The sequence below is a fragment of the Callospermophilus lateralis genome, chromosome 4 (assembly GCF_048772815.1).
Source record: "Callospermophilus lateralis isolate mCalLat2 chromosome 4, mCalLat2.hap1, whole genome shotgun sequence".
Classification (NCBI taxonomy): Eukaryota; Metazoa; Chordata; class Mammalia; order Rodentia; family Sciuridae; genus Callospermophilus; species Callospermophilus lateralis.
The window spans coordinates 51,164,926-51,188,163 of record NC_135308.1 but is presented as its reverse complement, the minus strand read 5'-3'; the positions used below and the strand labels follow the sequence as shown (position 1 = coordinate 51,188,163).

General features: G+C 37.1%; 1 protein-coding gene across 1 annotated transcript in view; it reads left to right on the top strand.

Moving 5' to 3' along the window:
- Ido2 (indoleamine 2,3-dioxygenase 2) overlaps nt 1-23,238 on the top strand; it is a 53,741-nt gene that overhangs the window by 18,017 nt on the left and 12,486 nt on the right. The window contains exons 3-7 of the mRNA XM_076852477.1: nt 8,722-8,841; nt 11,974-12,092; nt 13,688-13,702; nt 15,036-15,135; nt 16,179-16,296. Of these exons, the coding sequence (XP_076708592.1) occupies nt 8,722-8,841; nt 11,974-12,092; nt 13,688-13,702; nt 15,036-15,135; nt 16,179-16,296 (472 nt within the window). The remainder of the gene's footprint in view (nt 1-8,721; nt 8,842-11,973; nt 12,093-13,687; nt 13,703-15,035; nt 15,136-16,178; nt 16,297-23,238) is intronic.

Sequence of the window (23,238 nt, the reverse complement as noted above, 5' to 3'; positions counted from 1 at the left end):
TGAGTTTTTATATAAGAAAAAAATATGAGCGGTTGAGTGAGGGAAACTTATAAATACCCTGGTGAATTTTCAAATTTTCTTGCATAATAAAAAAAATTCTGCAACTTCTTAAGGAAAAATTTAAAAAAATGAAAAGTAATTTAGTTTTAGAGCAACCACATAGAAATATTTATCTATAACATCACATATTAAAATATAATTGAATACTTATTTTGCTAAAATTAAAAATATATATACACATATTCAGCCATACCAAATGCTGGAGAGGGTTACAGTGACTAGGTATGCCAAAGGAAAGAAGATCCAGGGAAGAAAATGGTCCAGGGCCCTAACATTGTGAAGGAGCAAGAGACCGAGAAGGTGGTAAATCCTCTTTGAGAAAAGCCTTCAGATTTGGGGTATGGCATGGTACACTCAGCCCCAAAGGGACCCTGCCTGAAGGTTAACAGTGCCTTCTGCAATTAAACATTTCATCTGCCCAGGTTTGAATTGCCAAAAGCTACCCACTATCAAACTGGACTTTTAAGTATAGACCAGGTGAGAGACAAGGCAAGAAAAGAAGCCAAAACTGTTGGCCCTAGCTATAAAGAAAACTGTTGGCAAAGAAGTTATCTCTACTAAGAGACCACCTGTCCTTTATATATGATGTCATCACCTTGTGGAGATTAAGAAGTCTCAGCTTCTGGTGATTGCACATGAAGTAGGCCCTATCAGACTGGTTTTCTTCTTTTCTGCCTGATGTTATAAAATAGGAGTTCCCTACTGAATCAACCAATGGGAGAGTCAGACTGGGGCATCTAGCCCACAGAATATCAGGAATATGTACAACACCGTCACCATAAGACTGTTTAACTGGAAGGCAAATGTGCTCTGCCTAAACTAGTGGACGCTATCAGGACCAATTACAATGACACATGATGACCTTCATGGTTATTGGGGAGGCAACACATTGGATCAAAACTGTGTGGCTTGTGTTCCAAGCTGGAAAAGACAAAGTCTAAAGAACTCATCACTAAACTGGACTAACTATATACTGTTGAGTTTTCTGTACATAAAAATAATTTTTTTAAATGTCCGTATGTAACAATATGAACTTTCATTCATTGTTGATGAGAATGCAAATTTTAAAGCCACTTTGAAAGATAGCTTCACAAATTCTTTGTAAAGTTCAATAGACTTAGCATACAAATCAGCAATAGTATTCCTAAGTATGTATCCATTGAAATTGAAATTTTATATTCACAGGAAAGCTGTATGTGAGACTTCATTCATAATTACCTAAAAAGTCTTTGAATCAACCAAAATATCCCTAACAGAAGAGTGAATAAACTGAGTTAAAGCCTTTCTATGTAGTGAAATATATGGCCAAATACTATTTAGTGATAAAAATAAATGAACTGTTGATTTGTGCAACAGCATGAATGAACATTAAGTATACTCAACTAAATGAAAGTTGTCAGACCCTGAAAGTACATATTGTATGATTCCCTTCTTTACATTCTAGAAAAGCCAAAACTATAAGCACAAAATCAAAGGTTACTAGGGTTTGGTGAGGACAGAGTACTTGACTCCAACAGGGATGCACACGGGGACTTTTAGGATGATGAAATTCTTTGTTCTACATGGTACCCAGTAGTGGGCACACGACACTCCACAGTGAGCAACTCATGGAATTGTACAACATAAAGAATGGACATTCACATGCATAAAATTTTTAAAAGTAAATCAGAATATTGGGAGGTCCCAGGATGCAATGCACACTGTGATGAATGAATCTAACTGGACTACAGACTTAGGGCAGAATCTCAATAAAGAGGGAGGGAGAAATCGGAGCTGACCTAAATTACCTTGGAAAATAATATTCGACTAATATTATTAGCAAGGCTAAAGAAAAAATGAACTACACACAATCCATACTCTAGGGGATAAATCTGTTTTTCATTAGATACAGTATAAACTTGCTTTACTTGTACTTGGGTTGAGCAAATAAGTATTAGGATTGTGGATGATATTTCCCTGTGAGAGAGAAAAGTTACAGATTAACAAGAAGAGAGGGAAGCTAGAAATAATTTGTGGTACTGGAATAGAGTTGGAGACATCAGTATAAAGTCATGTTCAGCCATATATATATATATGTATATATATACATACACACACACATAAACACACACACACACACAGACGTGTGTGTGTATCTTTATGAACATATATGGGTAGGTAGATACATATACATCAATAAATTGATACTAAGCCAGGTGCAGTGGCTCATGCCTGTAATGCTAGTGGCTCAGGAGGCTGAGGCAGGAGGTGAGGCAGCCTCAGCAAAAGCCAAGCATTAATCAACTCAGTGAGACCCTGTCTCTAAATAAAATGCAAAATAGGGCTGGGGATGTGGCTCAGTGGTCGGGTGCCCCTGAATTCAATCCTTAGTACCCCCAAAATAAATCAATAAATAGATAATAAGTATATAATATTATAAATATGTACACACACACACACACACACACACACACACATACTTTTCCTAGCTCTGTCCACTGAGAGGATGTGAAAGTAGGGACATCCCAGGAGCAATGAACAAACCCAACACTCAGAGAAATACTCTTTTTGACAAGAACCAGGGCTCCCTGATTATGCACCTGGGGCAGAGAAAATACAAGAGCATCCTAGAACATCTTTCCAGAGAGTAAAACACTGCTCAAAAAGAATTGTTATGGAAAAATCAAATGGAACTTAGGAGCCAAACTTAAAGAGCTGCCAATGGCCAGGCTGGAACAATTTGAGCATGTAAATAAACTAGTATTCACTTTCATTGTAACTCAAAATTAGTGTATACACACACACACACACACACACACATATGTGATATATGTATACACACACACATATATGTGTATATATGTATATATACACACACATGTATACTGATATATCTTAAAAAGATAATTTACAGGTCTGGGGGTGTGGCTCAGTGGTGGAACACTTATCTGGCACGAGTGAGGCACTGGGTTCCATCCTCAGCACCATATAAAAATAATTAAATAAGACAAAGGTATCGTGTCCATCTACAACGACAACAACGACGACAATTCTACAAAATATAATTTAGGAATATTGATAAAGTTTGAAGAAAAAGAGTCTTTAGAATGCTGACGTGTATTGGTCATCTGTGAGGACAAAAGATAACAAGTAATCACTCAAATCAAGAAGTAAGAAAATGTACCAGCCAATCGAGCATTTGTTACAAACAAACAAAAAAAAATTACAAACCAATATAAAGGAATTAGAGAGGAAAATATGAGTATTTCAGAAACATTGCTAACTGAAATTTTAAAAATTTATGACTGATTCTAAACAATCATTGATAACATAACTATAAAGGAATTTCTGTAACAATGTGTGCAGGCATGTGTGTGTATATATGCATTCTTGTATCCAGGCTATGTTAATATGAAATAGCTAAAATTTCAAAATTCTTTTTAACAAAATTCAAGAGATAGAGTCATGTGAGAGTTGTGTAAGTTTATACTACATTTATGTCCATTTGCTATTCTGTATTATGAAGCAAATCAACCATAAATAATGTATATTTAACAGGATAGTAAAACAATTTACATTGCTAGTAGTTATGATATACTTCACTACAAAGAAGTTGACATCAGACGGTATGGGGCAGCAGTAAACAGAAAGAACTAAAAATTTAATAGAAAACCTACATACAGATCCATGTATATATTGAAACTTGATATGTGGTAGCGGTGGAATTATAGAGCAATGGGGAACTTTCTTATAGCAGCATGGCCTATAGTCCATACACGCTGCATGCATAGAGCAAACTAAGTTTCATCTGCTTCTTTCACCACAAACAAAAATAAATTTTTTTCAAGATGTTTGAAGAACTTAAATGTAAAAGACAAAGGTAGTCACTTTTAAGAAGGAAATATAGGGGATTTTTTTAAGTACTGGAACTAACAAAGAATTCCCTAACAAGATGTATAATTGGGATTTTTTTGATAAACCCAGTATCATTAAAATAGGACCTTGAATCATCAAAATAGGCTAAAAGAAAACGAAAAAAAAAATAGCCATAAACAATCTTTTCTTAGTGCTTAGGCAGGAGTGTGCCCTGAGAGGTGAAAAAGTATAATTAATCATAGCAAAATATATGCAATAGTTCTGAAAGTGAATGAGGTGCAGCTGCAAGCTGTAAAGGCTGATGAATATCAAAACCACAGTGTTGAATAAGAAAAGTAAATCACAGCATACATTCAGTATGATGCTATTCTGTTAAGTTCAAAGTCATTCCAACTAAACAACACAAGATAGAGTGGTCATATGCATTTTTACATGACCTATAAATAGCAAGGAAATTTAAAAAATCACCAAATGGTGCTTTGGGGGGAGAGGCAGAGTGTTAGGCAATACAATTAGAAGCACACACAGGGCTCTGAAATTTGATCAAGCTGTGTTTCTTAAGTTGAGTGAAAGGTAAGTAAGTGCCTATAGGTATTCATTAAGCTGTAAACAGGTATCACATGCATTCAATTTATATGCATGTGACATCAATTGACAAAATACTTCTAATAAGTAAACAGCTATGAGATGAACTTCAGAATGTTCAGTGGAGAGACACTGTTCAAACAAATTGGCCTGAGTCAAGTTGTAGATTCTGAAGGAATGTTCACTATTTCTGAGAAGCTCCTCAATTGTTTTTGTTTGTTTTCTGTGATGCTGGGAATCCAACCCAGGGCCTCATGCATGCTAGTTAGCACTTTGCCACTGAGCTACACTATCAGCCCAGGTTGTAGAGCATAACATATAATTTGAGGCCTGGGGATATAACTAGGTGGTAGAGTCACAGGATGCCCTGAGTTTGAGCCCCTTAATGGCAAAACCAGGATAAAACCAAAGGGAAAAACTCATACTTCTCTCTGCCAACCTGAGTCCAGAAACTGTCAAAATGTTACTTGAATTTCATCAAGGAAGATAAAGGTTCAATTGGTAGAGCAACTTTTTTTTTTTTTTCTGTTGACATGGAAACCACAATTTACACTAATTAATAAGCTTTTAATATCTTCTTATAAAAGTAATTATGTATTCATATTTCCAAAGTTATTAAAAATTCAGATATAATTGGCTGAGGAATAAAATGCAATCGATATATTTTATTCATTTGTAAAATAGGTATTAATAATAACTCTCTCAAATATATTTTCAATGTACCCAACTATAATGTAAATAATGTTAAGGTAATGTTCAAAGTATTATTAAAAGAAAACAATAAACTTGGAGATAATTTATAGCATTTATATCAAATATTAAGATCCATATGGAAAATGTGTTCCATCACATCGATAAGATGAATAATCACTGGAAAATATGGGCAAAGGATATATATATATATAACAGAAAGAAATATTCAAGTTGCTAATAAATATGAAAAATGACCTCACCAACAAACCAAATATGCAAGTGAAACAATGAATTAAGGGTCTTTAGCTAGCAGGTTGCAATGAATTAAAATAAACAAGCAAACATATCAGTATAGTATTAGTCATGATCTAGAGGAACAAACACATGTTCAAGACAACTCTTTCTGACAAACAATTTTAAAGTACCCATTAAAATCTTAAATTGCTTCAATCCAGAAACTCCATTTTTATGAATTCATCTTGCAAAGATATATACTCAAAATGGCAAAGATGAGTACACAAATCTATTTATTGCAACAATTGTAATAGCAAAATAAAAAGATAAAATATGCTAAAGTTCTATTAATAAATGGATCTGTTAAACAGAGGAAAACTGCAGCTATTAAATTACAATGTATGTGTGTATACAATGTATATATGTCTACATGTATATGCCTATATATACATATTTTTTTGCCATATAGGTTACTGAAAACAAAAGTGTATAACAGCATATAATGTGGACTATATGATGTATACATTAAATAAGATTGAATTATTATTGAAAAGATAGATGCATAGATAGAAGACATATTAAACTTTTAATGATTACATCCAAGAAGTAATATATAGTAGCAGAAACAAATTTCTGCTTATAAATTATGTATGTTTTTAAGATATATTGACCTATACTATATTTGATACTGTTTACAGCAATGTTTTATTACTTTTGTAACTTAAAAATATGAATACTATTTTTAAAAACAATGTTTTTCTCCAGAAGCTTAGTCTAGCTGATGAGTCAGACCTGCCAAGAAAAACGATTAATGCTAGCTCTTTTAATACTACAATGTCACCAGCAAAACAACATGTGACTAAAGAAGCAGTCGTTGAGCTGAGCAAAATTCTGGTGAAAGAAAAGGTATTGAAACCAACTAATGGAAATGCTGATTCTTATGTTGTACTTAAAGTGGCTTCAATTCCACCTCCTTCCTATCAAAAGAGATTACAACAAATACTAAGAAAATCAGGAAATAAGCCAGTTCACTGTTGTGAGGTACAAAAGGGGAAATGTTTTAATATTAAATTAAGCTAAACTATTTCAGCCAAGTATATACTTTCTATCTTACAATAAACCAAAAGTAGAAAAATTAAATTGAGGGAAACAGGTGTATGACTCACTGTTTCTCTAATTCATCTTTGTGTATCACATATACACACACTTCCTTACACAAAGATATAAAATATTCTCCTATAAGTTTTTCTTCTTTCTTTTTTTTTTTCCTGTTTTAATCCCTTTAGTTGTTTTTAGGCAAGTGATTTATCACTGAGCTAAAGCCCCCAGCATTTTTGTTGTTGTTGTTGTTGTTGTTGTTTTTGAGACAGGGTTTTATTAAGTTGGCCATGTAGGCCTCAAACTTGCAATCTTCCTGCCTCAGTCTCCCCAGAAGTGGAGACTACAGACCTGCACCATCATTTCTGGATTTTAGTTGGTTTATAACTGTATACTTGGAGGGTAAGGCCAGGGACTCTGGAATATATATGCATGAAGTTTCCTAAAAAGTGTCTCCAATCATAATGAGTATTTCTCATCTGAACCTTATTCCTTTATCTAAAGGCTGTCCCATAGGTTAGCTATGACTATTTCCACAGCTAAAATGTGGCTAGTAAAAATTAAGGAGCTACTAATGGATTTCGAAGGCTTTGAAAGAGCAACTGTAAAATATCTTGTTAATTTTTTATTGATTACATGTGGATAAATCTTTAATACAACCACTTGATAAAATTTAAAACTCATTTTACTTGTCTCTTTTTTACTTTTTTTTTTTTTTTTAAACAAAACGTATGACTCACATATTTCCATTAGGCAGTGCTGACATGGAGAGTAGGACTGTGGTCAGCAGACCTGACCCGGTCTTTCCTGGCCTTGTGACTTTGGGCAAATATTTTAACGTCTTTGAATCTCAGTTTTATCCTCTGGATTTGGGGGAAGACAGCATACCATTCTGCATGGGCAGTTTGGACACTTTAGTATGCGTATTATAAGAAATACCTTAAAAGTAACCTAACAACTGTTATAATTCTTAGCTGGTGCTGGCTAAAATGCAGCATCTCAGCAGGGCCCGCAGGATCAGCTCCCCAGCCACAGCCCAGAGCACTTGGTGTTTGTGATAGCGTTGGAGAATTCTAGTCCGGCGATGAGAGACTGCCCCCTGGTGGACTGAGTAGGGATGCAGTCGAGGAGGCCTATGCTCCAGAGCCCGGGGCACCAACCTCTGCGCTCTGCCCGCCTGGCAGTGCCTGGAGAGCTGAAAGATGCTGGAAACTTCTCCCGCCATCCCACTCTTGACCTTCCCGCCGGAAGAGAGTCACCAGCAAGATCTAGCTTGGGCTGTGTCTAGAGTAGGGGGTGCACAAAGTGGGGAGGAGAGCAGGGGGGATGTGCTCAGAAAGACAGTGCTTAGAGATTGCTGAGATCAGCCACTATAGCCAGGGGAGCCCCAGGCAAAATTGAGAAATCGGTAATATTTGTTAGGTGCAGGGCTGTCACAGATACCTAATGTCTGGCTTGAACCTAGGGATCATTATGCATGGGAGGCAGGCACTCTACCAACTGAACTATGTCCCCAGCCCAGGGACAATGCTTTTAATAATGATACTACCTTTAAATGTCTCATTGAGGCCATTGTTATCCCCATTTTGAGAAGGAAGAAATGGGCATGGGAAGGGAGCAGGTATGAAAAGACCTTGCCACCTTTATTGCTTGTGGTTTTCAAACAAAAGCTGAACCTCCATTTTCCCCAGCTCATTTACCTTTCTATGGGGATATAGTCAAATTCCTAACCCCATCGGACCTCCTTTTACTCCAGGAGTCAATAGAGAGTGCCCTGCATGGTGACCACCATGTGGGACTATTACAAGGTTAAATGATGTCAAGTAAGAATAAAACGAGACTATAAAAGTTGTCAAAAGTGACTCCTATGAAATAAATTATCTCAATCCTAGGAGCAATTTATTCTACAATACTCGAACCAAGCAGTAGCTTCAACAATGGAGACCAGAGTCTTTGGCACAATTAAGTGGATAATTTAGGGATTCAGGTGGGGTAATTGGGTACTTCCTCAACAATACCATGTGGGTTGCCTCCCATACTGAGTGTCCTAGGATCTGGGGATAAATAAATGGGCATGAAGGCTATCGGCTTCTTCATTGAAATCTAACAGGCTTCCTTAGACCCTTTCCAATCACAGGACCCTGTACCTATCTCGCACCCTCACAGCTATTAATCTTTGGAATGTCTCTTGAACAGATGCCCCTCCTGAGCTGCCAGTTCCTAAAGGGTTACCGGGAACAACGCTTGGCCCACTTGGTCCTGAGCTCTATTACCATGGGATATGTCTGGCAGGAAGGAGAGACACAGCCTAAAGAGGTAAGAGGCAAAGAGATGCCTGTCCTATCATCTGCCTGATCCTCTGCACCTGGGATAAGCTCTCTGCTTGGTACTATACTTTTTAAAGTGTACTTTCATATTTATTTTGTGGGATATCAGTTGAAGGAGAGGAAGAGACAATTTAAATAAAGAATTGCTTTTTTTTCTGGTAGGAAGCTAATATTCTTTTAGACTGATAGTCATATTCCCTTTTATTAATTAGCCTTTGAGATTATTTTCTCTGGCACTTTCCTCCATGAACGTGTAAAGAGCTGCATTTGAAGACATCCTGAAAACGCATTGAAGACTTACAGCTGTCTTATACTCCTAAACATATCTGTTGTTTTGGATGCTTTTTTACAATCTCATAAATACGTAGGGTTACACTATGTCAATTTTACAAACTGAGGAGCACAGAAGTTAAGTCCCTTGTCCAGAGTCAGAGAGCAAATTAGTAGAAAAGCCAGGGCCAGAACCTGGCACTTCTGATTTCCTTCATGGAGACTTCTTTTCCCAGAGGGACACATTGACATTTATAACACTGATCTTTATGTAGTCATGCTCTTTAGGCTAATTATAAGCCTATCTCTTGATAATTTATCTGTTCTTTTCTGACATTTTGCATAAACTTTTATAATTACAACATGTACTTTGGGACATAAATTCCTGGGCTCTACTACCCATCTTCTAAACTAATATTAGTTTTCATTTCTTATAAAGATCCTTATTCCAGAAATCAAAAAGTGTTTCGTGTTCTAGAAAACACAGTTAAGTGAACAGCCTGTGCCCAATTTGTCTGCCTGATTGATTCTACCTCTTATTCCTCCCCAAAGCACAGGAAGGAGCCCTAGGGGCAAAGTGTGGAGCTGCTTCGGGATTTTTATGATGTACATCTCATTTTGAAAAAGTTGTATGTCTGAAAAATTTGAAATCTAGGCACATGGACAGCCAATGAGGCTCCCTATGCTATCTTCTCCCTGAATCACTGTCTTAAAGTAGTGGGAGAAGTAGTCAAAGGGCAGGGGGAGGCAGTCTCCAGCCTACTGCTGTATCCATGTGGTTTCAAGCCACCCCACAGGGCTCCTCATTTCCAGACCCCAGACCTGGCCTTCGGTCATCTCTTACTGTTTTAAAATGTTCTTATTAATACATGTTGATTGCATGAATTATTGGGGTTCATTTATATTTCCATGCATTGTCAAATTCAACCTCCCTTTCCCTACCCTCTTCAAAATACCCCTTTCAATCCATATTAATCACTATTCTGTTTTGAGTTCCAGTTTTTTTTTGTTGTTGTTGTTGTTTGGTAAAGTTTCCACATATAAGAATATGAGGCACTTGCTTTTCTGGCTAATTTCACTTAATATAATGTCCTCTGATTACATATATTTTGCTCTTATTAGAGGATTTCATTCTTTTTTTTTTTGGGGGGGGCGGGTGTGGCACTAGGAATTGAACTCAGGGGCACTCAACTACTGAGCCCCAGTCCTATTTTGTATTTTATTTAGAGACAGGGTCTCACTGAGTTGCTTAGCGCCTCAATTTTGCTGAGGCTGGCTTTGAACTCATGATCCTCCTGTCTCAGCCTCCCCAGTTGCTGAGATTACAGGTGTGCACCACCACACTCAGTGACTTCATTCTTTTTTATGGCTAATCCACTATTTGGTATACTTACCACATTTTCTTTATCCATTTCAGAGGCACCTAGGCTGATTCCATACCTCAGCTGTTGTGAGTACAGCTGCCATGTGCAGATGACTCTTGTGCAGATGACTCTTTTTTGTATGCTGGTTTCATCACCTTGGAATATATATATAGCTAGGAGTACTTTTAGTTTTTTGAGGAATCTTCATACTGGTTTCCAAAGTGACTGTGCCAATTTGCATTTCCAACAAGAGTGTACTAAGATTCTATTTTCTCCACATACTTACCATAATTTATTATTAGTTTTATTTGTTTATCTATCTATTTTGATAATCACCATTCTGGTTGAGTTGAAAAGGCATCTCATTGTGGTTTTGATTGCTTTTCCCTCATGGCTAATGACATTGAGCATTTTTCATATTTGTGTTGACCATGTATCTGACTCCTGTTGTCACTCCTGCCCTTGCTTTCTAAAGAAAGTGTTCCTTAGAGTTTCAAAATTCAAAAGTCTTTATAATTTTTTATCTAAAAATGCTGTCCCAAATCTACCTAAAACTCCAAGTTAAAAAAAAAAAACAACAAAGTGAAGTAGAGCTTCTTTAAAGATATTTCTATCTTAAAAGAATATGAGGTACGGAAATGAGGAGCATACAAATGTTTTTTTTTTTTTTTAATTTGGACTAATCTAACTTTAATTTAAATAGCGAATCCCATGGATCTGAGTAGCTTTTCTGGGATGTAAGCAGATAAGGCTCTGTGGCATCTGTTCAAGAGAACTACAAAGATTGACAGCTGAAAAGGTAGAGAAAGGGATAGGGGTTCTGTGACTTGAAGGATCCATTGGGTGTAAGGAGATTAGGTATATTTTAATGATGCCATACCATGAGTAATGGAACTAGGGACTTCATATCTCAAAGTGTAGGTTGCGACTACAAAAAATTATGCAAAGAGTCAGAAGAGGGTAAATAACATGTGTCCAGAAATGGTTTATTTGAAAGTCATTATCAGGTTTGACTTAGGAAGTGACCAACAGACTTGGTTTCCACACAGACTGAAATGTCTGTCTTTCCCACTCTTCTCCAGTGTGCTCTGATCTCTCTGATTGACACACAAACACACAAGCACACACATGTATTTCCATCTATGTGTATACCCATACCTAGAGGTCTAACTATCTGTCTAGAGAAGGAGTTTTTCACTGCTAATTTCTTTAGCTCCTGCTTTAGTACCGTTTTTTTGCATAGCCAGTTTCTGCGGTTAGTAATTTTCATACATGTTGCAGTGTGTACTCATAAACTGTGCTGCCACTAAGTTACTGTTCATGGATATCTGCATGAAGCATGTGAATAAGGATCACTCTGCTAATTCAAATGTGATCCTCAAATCATTTCTTGGCCACAGGATTGCTGGAATAAAAGACAACCATAGGTATTTCCTCTGCCACATTCTTCCTAGAATATGATACTTGTCTGGATTTATATTTGAAAGGTGCTGCCAAGAAATCTTGCCATTCCCTTTGTTGAAGTCTCCAGGAACTTGGGGCTCCCTCCTATCCTGGTACACTCGGACTTGGTGTTGGCAAATTGGACGAAAAGGAACCCAGAAGGGTAAGGAAGGGAGAGAACATTTCGGATTTTGAAACTCAGTAAAAGGTGGTCTTAAAACTTCACCTCTCTCCACAAGGAAAGTCCAGACTTTTTAGTTCCTTTATCATTAGGGATGTTCACATTGATTGTCTGTTTTTGTGGTCCCAAAGAAAGATTAAACTTGATCATAAGTGTCCCCAAATCCATTCTGAATACATGGCCCACTTTTTCTTGCTGTTGTCATATCATATCTAAAATTTTTAACCCAACCTTCAAGCTTCTGTATAATCCTATTTCACTCTTTTTCCCCCTAATCCTACTTCATTTATTCCTTCTCATCAAATTGTTTCTTCCCTGATATGCCCTCCATTGAAGTCAAGTTACAACCTTCAATAAATGACTATTATACAGTGATCATAAAATAATGATTGTATATGATTCGAGAGTTGGTGATCTAGGTATGTTAGACTGATAATTTGATTAATAATGTCATCAATTCTACCTAACACATCACTTTTTTGATAATTCTCCTGGGAATAAAAGCTTTTGTCTGTGGAACAAATAGCATGATTTTATAACAAATAAGAAATCCAGTAGTCAGAAATGAGTGGGAGAGAAGTGCTAAATTTCCCATTGAACTTTTATTTTCACAGACAAATTTATTTATAGATGCAAGATATAGCACTTGCTTTTGTGATGAATTAAAATATCTGACGAGACATTCAGGTTGGATGTGAGGAAGAACTTCTTCAGCACAATGGTTGTAGGTAGCCAAGGATTCCTAAAGGAGATAATGCGACTCAATTGTAAAGGAGTAAATACTTAATACACAACTTAGCTTTTAGGGTTAATTTATATTCCCATAGAAGAATCAATGGGTAATCTCAGGTCTCTAAGGACCTCTAAGACCTGGAAATTTGTTTTGTTGAATAATTACATTTTAATTTTGACCAATTATGCTTTAATAACAGAAGTGGTGATCATTGAAAATAGCAAAATCTAGCTTAGAATTTGGGTGGGAAGAAATAATGAATAAACATACATGAATTATTCTTGTTAATGCATTGATATTGAATAAGCTGGATTTATAATTCAGGAAAAATGTGGAGACAGGAAGATTAAAGGGAAAAATGGCAGTACTGGATTGGGAAAGTCAAAACACAAAAGAGAAGGCTGGCATCCTACAAAGTGAGAGTATTGGGCTTATTTAACCCCAGATAAGCAGACACAGTCCTGGGCTTCCTCACAAATGCTTGTTGGTACATCTTGAAGTCTTTTAATATGCCTAGCACAGAGCTAAGTGCTTTGAATAATGAATAAAAGCATAGTAGTGAAGGACTTCCAAAGTGGCTAAATAATGAGACAAAGCAGAGCATGACAAATGTCAAAGGGTGACACAAACAATATGTTCACTGGAACCACACAGTGGTTCCTAGTCCAGGCATAGCCAATGATGTGCAAGATGTATGTCAATATATGTATTAGTCGTGTGCATCACTCACAAGTATGTGTGCCTGGGTACATGTAACCCTGGAAGCTATATCTGGTTTACAAACTCAATTATTATTTTTTCTTTTCTTTATCTTGGTGGTTTCCAATAACTGAACTTTGGCTAGACCCCTGGAAATTAGGTAAGTTGTTTACTCTAGAATCTAAGCTAAATTTTAAAGCTTATAATAGAACATGAACATCCTAATTTATTTGTATTGCACTAATTTATTTGTATGCATAAAAAAAGATAAAAAGGAAAATGCCAAAAATTAACAGTCCAAAAGTTAGAGATGGTTGATTTTGCCTTGTAAGAATGAGGAACTTACTTTTCTTTATTTCTTGATTTTCCAATCTATGCATAATAAAGCAAGTACAATAGAAGGAAACAGATTTAAAAAATAACCTCACCAAGTATTTGACTCTTTGAAGTCTAACGCTTTGAAAAATATTTCTGTCTCACAATAACTTCTATAAAAATCAAATTGTAGGCAGATTACACCTATAGAAGAATCTCTTTGAAACATCTCATTATTATATGGAGTAGAGCTCATGGGGCAGATATGGCCAAGACATTCTTAGGCTCCACTTTCCCTAAAAAGCAAAGCTACCCCTGAAGCCACTGTTGTTTCTCCCATCCTCAGACCTCAGCCTCTATTAAAGAATAAAAGAATAAAAGCTGTAGTTCAGGAGGTGGTGGGGGGAGGCAAAAATATCACTCCCCATGCTAATGTAACTCTGTTGAATAATGCGATTCCTATCTTAAGTTTTATTTTGTTCTCATTTGGTTTGTTTTGCTCTGTTCTTATACTTAAGGTGTGAGAGACATCTATGTTACAGTAATCTTTGGAGTTAACTTTGTAGGTTTTGTAGACTGGATCGACATCTGAGATATTTGAATCAATCTAAAGGACAACTGGTCATTTTTAAAAAGATGTATTCCTCTGTAATGGTCTTACAGCTCCTGGTATATTGGATGGCATTTAGTTCCAGAGTAAAAGGAATGCTGGTCTGGCTATGTGCTATAAGAGTTATATGTTGACCCTGAACAAGCCATTTTTTGTCTCTGGGCCATAATTTTATATATGTAAGAAAGGAGCATGGTTACCCAGCTCGAAGACTCCTCATCTTTGGACAACAATGATGTGATCCTCAAGAAACAGCTATACCTTTAGCTAAGAATTGCCTATCCATATTTCAGCTGGCCATTCCACTGGGTTGATAGTCCAGGACCATCAGGGCCATGCTAAACTTAAGTGAGAGTCCTCAGGTAAGGTGAATTTGGATTTGAACGTATTACTCCCATTCCTCCATGATGCTGCTGAAGATAGATACTCATCCTCAGGTTTGTCTTAAGGAGTGGAAAACATGTTTTCCCAACTTTATCTGTAGTAGGCTATTGGTGGATACCTATGGTAGTGAGTACTTGTAGCACAGTGTCCACCCTTTTAACCATGTGACAATCTCCTTCCCAAGTAACCTGGACACCATCATCCTGTTTCCTGGGGGAGAGAGTCTGCGTGGCTTCATACTGGTGACTGTTTTAGTGGAAAAAGCAGCCGTGCCTGGAATTAAGGTATCTTCTCACTTTATAGCCTTTTTTTCTTTTAAGTTTGAGACATTAGTCTGAGCTCACTCTCCCCAACCCCAGTTCCTTTCCCTGAAGTAGATTTCTCAATGTAGATGAATATTAACCTTGTCCTACTTAGTTCAAATCTGAGAGAAAAGATTTCAACTCTAGTCCACAGTGTTAGCTTCATTTGCTTAACTGCTGTAAAACTTGGAGTAGATAATTTCTGTATGTATCATTCTAGGAATGGGAAATCAGGCAAACATGATGGAAATTGTTCCAGCCTTGATGGAAGCACAGGATCTAGTGGAGGGAGATGGATTAATATAGGGTGAGAATGAGAAAAAATGGCATGTTTCATGAAAAGACAAGTATAGAGTTAAAGATTCAGGCAAAGCCTCCCCAGAGAAATGACAGCTAAGTTAACACCTGAATGGTGAGAGAGAGAGAGAGAGAGAGAGAGAGAGAGAGAGAGAGAGAATATCAAGAGCACACACAAATATATTCCTGGCAGAAAACATTGCTATATAGCCTCAGAGAAAAAATGAAATGAAATGTATTTTAGTATTTAGTGCCAGAAGGCAGCATTAAGATGACCTTGCCCTGGGGATTGCAGGTTTGAATTTTTTTCAGGTATCCTACATGTATCAGAAAAGGCTGGGGGAGCTTTGGAATCTGCCTGGTTTTTATCAAAGACAGAGCTTTGGAGTTAGGATGCCCTAGTTGGCAATACAGTAGAAATGAATATAATGTGTAATAAATCCAAAAGAAAAAGGGATAAAAATGATAGAGCTTAGTCTCTTCAAGATGTATAAGAAGGGTAGCAGCCACTAGAAAGAATCAGAAAAAACCTAACCAGGGTTCTGCCTGGAAGGTGCCAGAAAGATTCTGGCTTTCAATGGACTTCATGGCAAATCTCATTTTAAGAATACTCCCAGGAAGATGTGACAATTGAGCAGTTTGTGGGGTACCTGCCCCTGGGTTCCCCAGCCGTGGAACCTCAGTGGGCTTTAAGAGAATGCTGGCAAACAAAGCAATCTCATCCCCAGGCACTTGCTCAAGCAATGCATGCTGTCCTGCAGCCCAGCCAGGATGCCCTGCTTGAGGCCCTGCAGCAACTGAAGCTCTGCATCCAGGACATGACCAGAACCTTAGGACGAATGCATGGTATAATGCCCCCTTGTTCCTGAAGGATCCAAGTGGTTGAGGGCTCTGCAAGTGGGAAAGAGGGCCTGAAGTTTGGGCACATCCAAAATAGGTGAGGACTGATCTTTCCACAAGATGGCGCTGGTGCACTATCTTTCTTTTAAGGTAGAACTAATTTTGCTGTTCTAACAGAGTAAGTCTATAGAAACATTTTCACAGTTTTGCCCTTCTTTATATTTTCCTGGGATTAGCATAATTTCCTCTCTTCAGAGGCCAGATATATTTTTGGTCTTGTAGGAAGCTTGGGAAGAGGGGATGGGCCAACCCTGTAATATTGGTCTTGTGTGCTGCCTCCAGCCATGTTTGTCGGCTGCAAGGCAGGATTGTGATGATGGAGTTTTTCTTTACATTCTTCCTTTGGATTCCTTTCTCTCTGTTGGTATCTGAGATGATTGACTCTGACTTAAGGCCTCTGTGTCTAGTACAAGCATGAATTGTAATGAATTATGGCCAGTTAAGTGGCCTGTCCCTCCTGAGTTACATCTTATTCTGTTTACTACATTCAATGCCAATATCTGGCAGGCTCTTTAACTTCCTCTACCAGAGAAATCTAAAGATCATAACTGGTGAGTGTTTAAGGAAGGTTTAGGAGAAGGGTGTGATCCATTAGCATGAGAAAAGTAGAGCTAAGTATCTGCTTCCCTGGATCCTGTTTCCCTGAGAGATTCTGGGAAAAAGAGAGTGTTCAGAGGAAACCTGATAGGAGAAGGGAGAAGGTGGTGCTGAGCTTTGCACCTAACATTAGTTAAATAAATTAGTTAATCATCTGGAGGCTCTGCACTAGTAGAAGTCTACCCCAAATCACTAGATTATGTATTATTTCCAATCAACTTCTCTGTTACACACTTTCTATTTTCATTTTTACCCCATTTCCTTCTATCTTACCCTTAACATCCTCATGGTCAGTAGGTATATTGCCAGACAAGTTCCCCTAGGTAGTGAGATAGTGTTTTGTGTCACCAATACAACTTGAGATTGTTATTCAGGATGGGACTATAACCAGACATAGTGCAGGTGAATTTGGATCTTATCAATGAGTACCAGGAGTAGTTTTGAGGGGCTATGAGAATCTCTGCACAGGTCACAGTGAATGGAGCAGTAAGTTGACTCACCTAATATCTGACGGAGGTTTTCTAGTCACTTCCTAAGTCTGGAGCAACCTCTTTTGCTGTCATAATCATCTCCTGCAGTAGGTCTGATGGTCTGGGATGGTACCAGGAATAGCCTTCTTGTTTTCCCCAAAGACAAATTTTCCCACGCAGTCATATTTGTTTTAAAGATTTTACTACCACTCATGTCTACCTCTATGGAGAAATAGTGAACATATCTGTATTTTCCAAAGATGGCCACAACATTCTCCCATGTCTTCCCATGAGCTCCTCATCAATATGACCTGACACTCCTCTCTGGAGGAGAGGAGTGTGTGTGCCTGATCTTGACCAATAGAATGCAGTTGAGGGAACAGCTCCTGATGACTTCTGAGGCCAGGCTAGAGAAGGTGAGGCATCTTCTGTCTTGTATATGGAGACACAATGTAAAATGTCCAGTGCCCCTGAGGCCACCATGCTGTGTGAGGAGAAAAACCACACAGAGAGGTGTTTCAGAAGGCACCCGGCACAGGAGTAAATGATCCTTTAAACAATTCTAGGCTCCAATATCAAGTTATCCTCAGTCCTCAGGTCTTCCCAACAGAGTCCCCAGATACTGCGAAGCAGAGACAAGCCATCTCCACCTTGTCCTGGGCAGAAACCGGACCAACAGAATATAATGCCAGTAGGTAGAGAGTAGTAGCTTGTTATTCTGAAATCAGAATTGCAATCTGCATAATACAGTTGGGCTGGATTTCTCCTTGTTTTCAGTCCCCAAAGTGGAACTTTATAAACAACCACTTCTTTCAGATCTCAACTGTAGCAAGTGTCAGATATGCTTCTTCTTTCCTTCATAAATATACCCTTTCCAGACATGCAGGCCTGTTCATACTTAAGGCAGAGTAGAAAATGCTCTTTCTAGACTGCAGTTGGTACTTCAGAGAACTACCATGTTATGCATCCCAGTTTACTGGGTCTCTGTCCATCTTTACAGAGATTGACACAGTGCTTACTACTGACTATAAAAGGAGACTACTCTGTTTTCATTCTCTGCCTTCCCATAAGAGGCCATCACAGTGCTAAAATATCATATTCATCTTAACTTGCCTTCGCTTGCTCATGTCAGTATTGTGTCTCTGCAGGGTCTACGTCTAGCTTTTCATTTGAATTGGTGGATTACACAGTGTTCAACCAGGTGTGAGCTCTGAAATTCATCAGAAAGATAAAATATTTTCAGATTTTCAAGCACTTGGATTATTTACAGACATAATATTTGCCATGTTTACTGATTGTTCTCATTCTCTAAGAGTTAATTTTCTTCTTGGAAAAGCTAAATGATAAATATCTCTCCAAAGAGCCATGAAAAAAAATTGCCTTTATTTTCTTCTGAGTCAACCAAATTTCTGACTCCTCCTTAATCCATTGGCAGCTTTAAGAAATTTTCTCTAAACACTGATGTGGAGGCAGGATGTTTCCTTCTAACAACTTAGTATGTGCTATTAAATTATATTTTCTAAGTAAATTGGAGCTAAACTGTAGTGTGAACTTCTATTCATTTTCTTCTGAATGTTCACTTAGTTTTTTTCAAAGGAATTTTCTGATTTAATTTGTGAACTCATTTTGTCTGAACCTAATTGGAAAATAATTAACACTAGAATTCTTCTATGCTAAATACTATATAATGATAAAATCATATTAACATTTCTAATATTTGTCTTCACTCATGAGTCAGTTACACACAGTAATTAGAATATATTAAAGCCATTGAGCCCCAACTTAATTTCAATTTTTATTTACCTTAAGTCCAATTTTATCATGTTTATGGGTTAAGTCTGAAAATAGACATCGGTATACACAAAGAGCTCACAAAATATTGAAGATTTTTATCAATCTTTAGAGAAGACTTCTTAGAGACATGAAAACTTAAATTGCAAATCATACATCAAAACTACATAAAAATCTACAATAATTATTATAATTTTATATGGTTATAATTTACTTTGATTTGCTTATTTATTTACAAACTTTTAAAATCTTCACTCCTTTTGTTACTGGGGATTGAGTCCAGGGGCAAGCGCTCAACCACTAACCTACATCTCCAGACCTTTTTAATTTTATTTTGAGATCAGGTGTTGCTAAATTTCTCAGGCTGGGTCTCAGTCTCCTAAGTAGCTGGGCACAGGGGTATGTGTCACCTCCCCAGCTTGCTTGTCATTCTTTACACATATTTATTTCATCTGAAGCACATCTCTTAGGATTTCCTCTAGTGAGCAGCTGCTATGGCTAAACTCTTATGTATTTATTATTTATTTGGTCCTGGGGATTGAACCCAGGGGCATTCAACCACTGAGCCACATCCCCAACCCTTATTTACATTTTTATTTAGACACAGGGTCTCACTAAGTACTTACGGCCTCACTAAATTGCTGAGGCTGGCTTTGAACTTGTGATAATCCTGCCTCAGCTGCTGAGATTACAGGTGTGCACCACCACGCCTAGCTAGGTAAATTCTTCCATCTAAAATTCACCTGATTTTTCTTTATCTGAAAAATAGTTTTGTTAGCAGTTCACCTGATTTTTCTTTATCTGAAAAATAGTTTTGTTAGCAGTTCACCTGATTTTTCTTTATCTGAAAAATAGTTTTGTTAGCAGTTATATTCTTTCAGATGTTAAGTATATCAGTACAGCATCTTCAGGTTTCCCTCCTCACTGTTGAGACATAGCTTTCATTCCATCTTTCCCCCTGATTGCTTCTCAGACCTTCTCTGTGTCCACCTAACTTCTTTGGTGGTTGCTGTTTGCGTCGTGATTCTTTTCTTTTTTTCCCAGTAGGTTCTGTCAGTTGGTCGCCATCTTTTTTTGCGTGTTGATTTTTTCTTTTTCACTATGCAATGCTGATTATTCATGAAACAATATTTGCAAGCAATGTTTTGAGACTGGAACAAGGAAGCATTTGCAATTAGTTCTTCCTGGTTCTTGGGAACACTAAAATCCTGAACCACCTTGATTCAAATATGGCAAACAAGGGCCCATATACCAATCAGGAAGTTGCATTGGGGCTAAACCAAGTAAACTGTGGTTACAACTTTGCAGGGACTTTTTTTTTTTTTTTAATCTTGTTTGACTCGGTACCAAGGTAATTCTCGTTTTGTCTCCTGGGGCAAGCAGGAGTGAGGTAGGAGGTTGTGTTTCTTACTGAACTTGAGGATACTGGCATCTGGAGCTCTCAGCTTAGTATGGAAAGTCTATCATGTGAAATTTGTCACCATGGCTGGGCCCAAGTCCTTGTTTCTGGCCCCATTATACAGAGAAGCCACTAAAACCAAGCCACATTGTGTCAGGATTGGACAAAGTGGTTGTTCACTGAGTCCCTGTTTCTGTCTGGTAGTTCTGTCTGGTAGTTCCTTGCTGTTATCACAGATCTTAGATGTCTTTTAGATGTTTTTATGTTTTATTCAGAGTTTTTGGTTGTTTACAGTAAAAAAAAAATAAATAGGTCCAATTCATAATAGCACTCCATTATACAACTGGAAGTCTCTTTCTTAAATATCATTCATATCTCTTTCTTCATTTGTTTTCATCACCAACTCTTGCATGAACTTCTGCAGTACCTTTCCAAATCCTTTGCATCATCTTCTTTTACCTGGTATAATTCATTGTCTACACAACACCTTGAATGAACTTTTAAAGTGTAAATCAGGCTGCATCACTTTTGATCTTAAGATTCTGAGTGTCCATGTGGGCCCTGTTCCATACAGTGGCCTCTAGCCACATGTGGCATTTGAACAATTGAATGTGGTCAGTATGATTGGGAAACTAAATTTGGGGTTTTAATTTGAATTCAATAAAATTTAAAAATTGAATCAGCATAAAATAATTTTCAGTTAAAAGCCCTTTTATTATGACAAAGACTATATTTCACCTAATTATTGAAAATGTGGCATCCAAAACCAAGTTGACTTGAATGTAGAAGAGTGATTACTAGAAGTAGGAAAGGCTGTGGGTGGTGAGAATTGAAGAAGGGAGACTTAAATTGATTGGTGCATGCTGAGTATTCGTATAAAAATACCATATCAGACCCCACTAATATGTACAATTAATTCATGTTAATCAAAAATCAACTAGTTACTAAAAAATAAAATAAAATAAAATTTAGCATCCAAACTAAATTTACTGTAAGATTGAAGTGTGAGTGCATGCACAGAATTATTATAAAAAAACCTCATGAGTAATTTTTATACTGACTAAATATTGAAATGATAATATTATGGATATTTGGGGTTAAGTAAAATACACTATTGATTTTAATCTTGCTTAATTTTTTGAAATGTTACAATAAAATTTAAAATTCTACATGTGGATCGTACCACATTTCTATTAAATAGCACTAGTTTACCCTAGGGATAAAGCCCAAATCCTTAACCTTTTCTCTAAGATCCTTTTCTGATATGACTCCATACTGTTTCAATTTTAATCTAACTTTGTTTGCTATCAAGTTTCTCTTTGGTACCTTTTTCTGATACTAGCTTTTAGTTACTGAAAATAACCTTATTTCTTCTATTTCAAGGTCTGTGTTCTTGCTTTTGCCTCTGGCCAAACAGTTTTTCCTACTCACCCTTCTCCTAGTCAACTTCTGCTTATATATCAATTCCAAAGTTACTTTCTCTGGAAGTACCCTGGTCTCATCCAGGGCCTGAGAGCTGCTCAAACCCTGACAACTTTGCTGTCAAACCTGGGAAGAGAGGAAGAGGCTGAAGCAATGATGGAAACAGGAGAAATGAATGAAACATTAAAAAAAAAGACTGAGGATGGGCAAAGTTTAGGTACATTTAGTAGCAGAAATAGGTATCAAATATGTATATATAATTTCAAATCTGGATAATAAAACAAAAATCATGATGCCTTTGGTAGAGATCTATCATTTGGTGGATGGAATCAAGTTCTGCTTGGTTGGTTGTTTTTCAGAGTAGATGGAGATTCACAGGAAGGATGCTAAGTTTAATTGGTGATTTCTTACATTTTGCAATAATTTTCTCAGATTTGGGCAATGGATAATGGTCATTAGCGATTCAAGTGGTTGGGATTTGGTGAAACAGTGAAGCAAAAGGAAAAATTAAACCAAAATGCTGCTAGATATTAGAGTTAATTTGTGAGAAGATTATGACTCAAAATATATTGATAGCTTAAAAATAAAAAAAAATATAGACACATATATACATCTTCAAGAGATTGAGAATAGCAGTAAGGTCTGAAACGTTTGCTCAATAATTAAAGAGAATATTCTACAGAAAATGTTCTATAGAAGCCAATAAATTTGACCAGGGAAAGTGGCATCGGGAACCTGGGTGTCAGAAAAGCATACTGTTTCTTCTCAACCTTGTTGTACTTCTTAAATTGTGTACCAAATGCATGTATGACTTAGTCTCAATAAATTACTTTCTTAAAAATTAAAAAGGGAGAATTTTAAAAATACTCATTAAACTTAAGGTAATGGTGGGACATTCAGTGGAGATATATCGATTTCCAAGATGCAGCTTAGTGGTCAAGACCCTGGAGGGGAGTTCAATCTCCTAGAGTGGCCACCCTCCAAGCCTTGCTTTCTGAGTTGGCCAATAGAGCACTGGCCACATCACGTCTCTCAGTGGGATTGTGGTGAACATGCATACAACATGACAATACTGCAGTCATTCTGGGTCTATGGTTTTTGTGACCTTGACCTTTTTGAGGTTTTTCTTGTTTAAAAGCTTCTTCCCAGCATAAAACCCATTATCTCTACTCCTAAAAAGCTTCAAAAGCAGGTTTCCTTGGTTTCATC